This window comes from Odocoileus virginianus, unplaced genomic scaffold (assembly GCF_023699985.2).
Source record: "Odocoileus virginianus isolate 20LAN1187 ecotype Illinois unplaced genomic scaffold, Ovbor_1.2 Unplaced_Contig_6, whole genome shotgun sequence".
In the NCBI taxonomy this organism is placed as follows: Eukaryota; Metazoa; Chordata; class Mammalia; order Artiodactyla; family Cervidae; genus Odocoileus; species Odocoileus virginianus.
The window spans coordinates 2,308,503-2,314,502 of record NW_027224323.1 but is presented as its reverse complement, the minus strand read 5'-3'; the positions used below and the strand labels follow the sequence as shown (position 1 = coordinate 2,314,502).

The 6,000-nt window shown below is 49.9% G+C and overlaps 1 protein-coding gene across 2 annotated transcripts in view; it reads right to left on the bottom strand.

The window, feature by feature from the left end:
- Positions 1-1,140: 1,140 nt before the first annotated feature.
- The window catches only part of LOC139033865 (uncharacterized), a 90,215-nt gene continuing 85,355 nt past the window's right edge, over positions 1,141-6,000 (bottom strand). Inside the window, exons 5-6 of one of the 2 annotated variants that reach the window (XM_070463755.1) lie at positions 4,627-4,777; positions 1,141-4,397 (exon numbers count right to left, since the gene is read on the bottom strand). In XM_070463755.1, the coding sequence (XP_070319856.1) occupies positions 2,423-3,028 (606 nt within the window). In that variant the 5' untranslated portion in view covers positions 3,029-4,397; positions 4,627-4,777 and the 3' untranslated portion in view covers positions 1,141-2,422. Of the gene's footprint in view, positions 4,778-6,000 lie in introns of both variants that reach the window. The other variant, XM_070463756.1, reaches the window with a different exon arrangement.

Here is a 6,000-nt window from a genome sequence, read left to right as displayed (position 1 = left end):
ATACTGAGCCGGCTTTGCACACAGCCCATGTTAGGAGTCAGCCCACACCCAGCTCTCCAGGCATTTCTGATGAGCCCTTCTGGCCACTGGAAGGTCAATGACAGAACTCTTTCCGTGTATTTCCCAGCTAGCATTTTGCATAAACATCCTACAACTGAGGGATTTGTTTCTCCAACAACATCAGCTCTGTGCTTTCTCAGAATTTCAGGGCCATGTTCTGGGTCGCAGATAGACTGCAGCTCACCTTGGTGATATCAAGATGGTCCCTCCCAGGGTGTGGAGAGAAGGGAGTCCCCCCGCAGTGTTGGTGGGAATCTAAACTGGTGCAGCCATGATGGAGAAAACCATGAAGGTTCCTCCAAAAACTAAAAACGGAGCTATAATGTGACCCAGCAATCCCACTTCTGGGCATAGTTCTGGAGAAAACTATGGTTCAAAAAGACACGCGCACCCCCTATTTCCACAGCAGCGCTATTTGCAATAGCCAGGACATGGAAGTAACCTAAGTGTACAATATCAGTAGAGGAATGGATAAAGAAAACGCAGTACATCTATACACAATGGAATATTATGCAGTCATAAAAAAGGATGAAATGATGCCATCTGCAGCATCTATAGCATATAGAGATGAGCCTAGAGATTTTCACAGTAAGTGAAGTAAGTCAGACAGAGAAAGACAAATGTATGTTATCGCTCGTGTAGAATCTAAAAATAAGACAAATCTATATACAAAACAGAAGCAAGCTCGCAGATATGGAAGAAAAAATATGATTACCAAAGGGGAAAGGGCTGAGGAAGAGAGAAATGAGGATCTGGGGATGAACAGATACTGTGTATAGTGGGATGAACACTAGTGTATATAAAACATGCAATCAACAACGACCTACTGGGGGCTCCTAGGGGGCCAGTGGTTAAGACTCTGCACGTGTATTTCAGGGTGCAGGGGTTCCATCCCTGGTCAGGGAACTAAGATCCCACCCACTGCCCATGACCAAAGGTGTTTCCTAACATCACTTCAGTCCTGTCTGACTCTGTGTGACCCCATGGACTGCAGCCCGCCAGGCTCCTCTGTCCATGGGATTCTCCGAGGCAAGAACACTGGAGTGGGTTGCCATTTCCTCCTCTAGGGGATCTTCCCAACCCAGGGATCGAACCTGGGTCTCCTGTATTGCAGGGAGATTCTTTGCTCCATAGTTAAAAAAAAAAAAAGCCTGTCTCTGGGACAGAAACCATTGTCCATCCCCAAGTCTTACTATCTCTGACAATCGGTATCTCGTTGTGTCAGAAAAATGCCCCGCGATGCTAGACTGACTCCTAGGACCTGTTCCCCCTAGATCTGCATCTCCTAAACCACATGCAAAGACTGTGGAGCCCTGGAAGGGCAAGGCTGATGCCTCTGTGACACTGAGTCATCCATGCCGACATCCAGCTGGACCTGACGATGGCTCAACACTCACTTTCCCAGAAGGCTTGAAGGGATGAGGGTCTGGAAGCTTTGATCCCATTTACTGGTGATGATCAATTCGGGATGAGGGATAGAAGCCCAACAACCTCCCTTCTTTGCTGGCTGGACTCGAGCCAGAGGTGGAAAGAGGTGCGCTTGAGAATATATTGCATTTTTACAAAATCCTGCATTAGGAGCTGTCCCAGACATGTCTCACGATGAGCCAACAATTTCCAAACAAATACGTATCCTCAGCGGTTTCACCCGGTGTACCTTGATGGTTCCGGTCCAGGTCTGCCCTTGAAAGCCACTGCTTTATCCTTCCCGACATTGATCAAAAGCAAATCAGATTACGGAAATGGCTGAGCTGCCTGCAGGGTAATTAGGATGGAGGGTTTGGCGCGTGTGCAGGAATGGGTAGGGGGATGGGGTGGTGGATTACAGGGTCTGTGGAGCTTGAAGGCTGCAGCAGGTCAGGCTGGCAGGAGGAGAAGGCTGAAAACAACAGTGTTGGAAAATGAGAGGGATGTGATGCTGTCTCATGTAAAGGTCACCCCAAGGAACTGGGTCCAGAGCTGGTGTCAGTCCTTGCATTTCCCTGCTCATACACCCTGGGTTATGGTCCCTACCCTTGGGGTCCAAGGGGATGGCTCCCCATTCCAGGGGGCAAGTAGGGAGGAGATGAGAAGAGGAAAGGGCACACTGAGTCTGTCTTTGAAGGAAGGCTTCTTGCACGTGGTACGGGCACAGGCAGAGAGAGCCTTGTGTTGGGAAGGTCTGTGTGAGTGATGATGTCATTGTTAGCTCCGTGACAGTGAGCGAGGCTCAACCTCCATAAGATGACGATGGTGTCAGTGGCAGTGGTGATGGTGATGAGGGTGGAGGAGGTGATGGTGGTCCTGATGATGGTGAAGGGGATGATGGTAGTCATGACGGTGAACGTGAGGGGGAGGATGACGATGACAGTGGTGAGGGTGGTCAGGATGATGGGGATGAGACGGTGGTGATGATGGTGGACATGATGATGGTGGTGGTGAGGATGATGGAGGTGAATGTAGTGGTGATCATGGTGATGGTGATGACAGTGATTGTGGTGAAGATGGTGGTGATGATGGTGAACATGGAGGTGATGATACTGATGATGGTGAAGGTGCTGATGGTGATGGAGATGATATTGATGGTGATGGTGCTGGTGGTGAGGAGGATGGTGGTGATCACGATGATGATGGTGAACATGGAGGTGATGATACTGATGATGGTGAAGGTGCTGATGGTGATGGAGATGATATTGATGATGATGGTGATGGTGGTGAGGAGGATGGTGGTGATCACGATAATGATGATGAACATAGAGGTGATGATACTGATGATGGTGAAGGTGCTGATGGTGATGGAGATGATATTGATGATGATGGTGCTGGTGGTGAGGAGGATGGTGGTGATCACGATGATGATGGTGAACATGGAGGTGATGATACTGATGATGGTGAAGGTGCTGATGGTGATGGAGATGATATTGATGATGATGGTGCTGGTGGTGAGGAGGATGGTGGTGATCACGATGATGCTGATGTTCCTCACCATGAGGTGAGGATGCTGACGGAGATGGTGGTGGTCATACTGATGGTGAACCTCGTGATGAGGGTCATGATGATGAGGATGGTCATGACAATGGGGTAGAAGATGGTGGTGGTGATGATGATGGTGGTGATGATGGTGAACGTGAGGATGGAGGTGATAATGATGATGGTGGTGAACTCAGGGGTGATCATGGTAATGGTGATGATGCTGATGATGGTGAAGGTGATGGTGATGAAGAAGATGCTGATGATGGTAAATGTGATGATGATGGTGAACATGGAACATCCACTATGGAGAAGAGTACAGAGGTTCTTCCAAACACTAAAAATAGATCAAGCAAGTCTGCTCCGGGACATATATGCAGAGGAAACTCTAATTCAAAAAGATACATTCACCCCACTGTTCACTGCAGCACTATTCACAACAGCCAGGACGTGGAGACCATTCAAGTGTCCATCGGCAGATGATGGATAAAGAAGATGTGGCACATATATACAATGGAATATTACTCAGCCATGAAAAAGAATGAAGCCATGCCATTTGCAGCAACGTGGCTGGACCTAGGGATGATCCTACTGACTGAAGTAAGTCAGAGGAAGGCAAATATATCACTCACACGTAGAATCTAAAAAGTAGTACAAATGAACTGATTGACAAAATACAAACAGACTCACAGACATAGAAAAGAAACTTATGGTCCCCAAAGGGGCAGGGGGTGGGGGATGAATTAGGAGTTTGGATTTAGCAGACATACACTGCTGTATATAAAATAAACACCTCCGAGTACAGTGCAGGGAACTATATTAATAATCTACAAAGGAAGAGAACCAAAAAAATATGTACATATTCATGGATAGATGGAAGGCAGGAGGAGAAGGGGACGACAGAGGATGAGATGCTTGGATGGCATCACCGACTCGATGGACATGAGTTTGAGTAAGCTCTGGGAGATGGTGATGGACAGAGAGGCCTGGTGTGCTGTAGTCCATGGGGTCGCAAAGAGTCAGACACGACTGAGCGACCGGACTGAACTGATTCACGTATAACTAAATCATTTTGCTGCACGCCTGAAACTAAGACAATATTGTAAGTCAACCATCCTTCAATTAGGCCAGTGGGAGTTTGATATATGAAGCAGGGCACTCAAAGCTGGTGGTCTCAGACAACCTGGAAGGATGGGGCGTGGAGGGAGATGGGGAAAGTTAGGAGGGAGGGGACATATGTTTACCTATGTCCGATTCATGTTGACATATGGCAAAAACCATCACAATATCGTAAAGCCCTTATTGTAAAATTACAAATTAAAAAGAAGCTACTTACGAAGTCAGACAGAGAGGGAGAAATATCACATAACATCCCTTATATGTGGACCCTAAAAATAAACGACACAAATGAACGTACAAAACATAATGAGACTCACAGACTTATTAGAGAACGAACTTATGGTTGCCGGGGGGTGGGAAAGACGGGGTAAATGGATACAGGGGCTAGCCATTTCCTTCTCTCCCAATACAAAATAAAAAGTTTTTTAAAAAGACCCCGCTCCTCAGCAAAGACGGACACGTTCTGTTTCCCCAAACTCACGCTCACAGGAGACAGACCTGGAGCCGTTATACGGCACCTCCTGATGATCCCTGGCATCTGTTCATCACACCTTGGGCTCCGGTGAGGGCTCATTTCTGTCTGTGCGGTGCCTGGGCTGAGTGTCTGACGCCTACCCCGCTCTCCACGAAAGCCTTCAATGGTGCAATGCTGTCAGGGAGCCAGACCACAGTGACGGGTGTCAGAGAAGGAAGGCAGGGGTCATCAGGAAAGGGAGAGGCTCCTCGAGGGACGGAGCAGGCCACATAAGCAGACATATGCCCTCCGTGTATGCGTGTGGCTCATCAGAGCCCCGGAGAGGGTGCTTCTCACCACCCACCTCCGTCTCCAGGATGCTCTGTGCACCACGTGCTCTCATGGGACGTCCTCCGTACCCGACACGGGCCAGCCCCGTCCCCGGCGTCATCACAGACTGTTCTTGACACGGCAGGTGGACGCATCCCATCTCCACCTTCCTGCTTCCAGAAACTCAGCCTGGGCTGTGAGCTGCATGCAGGCTGGGACGGGGGCTCTGGCGGAGGAGGCAGGGAGGGCGTTTGCTGTTCGGTCGCCTAGCCGTGTCCGACTCTTCGCGACCCCCAAGGACCAAAGCACGCCAGGCCTCCCTATCCCTTCACCGTCTCCCGGAGTCGGCCCAAATACCACACCTGACTCACTGGGAAAGACCCTGATGCTGGGGAAGATTGCAGGCAGGAGGAGAAGGGGGCGACAGAGGATGAGATGGTTGGATGGCATCATTGACTCGATGGACGTGAAGTTGGGCAAACTTGGGCAAACTCAGGGGTCACACAAGGACAGAAACTAGCCTAGGAGGGGGAGGAATTTCCAAGCCAGCCCCATCAAGGTGACAGGAGAGGGTTAGTATCATGGTGATGCTGTGAGAAACGGCATGAACAATTTCCCACGGTGATTCTGGAGGAACAGGTGTGGGAGCTGGGGTATTTATACGCTGTGTGCATTTGCAGGGCTTCCCTGGAGGCTCAGTGGTAAAGAATCTGCCTGCCAATGCAGGAGACCCAGGTTCCATCCCTGGGTCAGGAAGATCCCCTGGAGAAGGGCATGGCAACCCACTCCAGGATTCTTGCCTGGAGAATCCCATGGACAGAGGAGCCTGGCGGGCTACAGTCCATGGGGTCGCAGAGAGTTGGACACCACTGAGCCGCTAAACAACAATGAACAGGTGCATTAGTGACTGGCAGGGCTGTGAGACTTTTGCAGACTCCCAGCTTGTCACTCCAGTGGGCAGTGTGGGTTTCAGTGATCGACAAAGCCCTGCCAGAAAGACACAGGGCTTGCATTGGAAGGCAGGTCGCTGCTCATGGAAATGGCAAGTGATTCCCAGAGGGTGAGAGTGGACCCCCAACCCGCCCGCC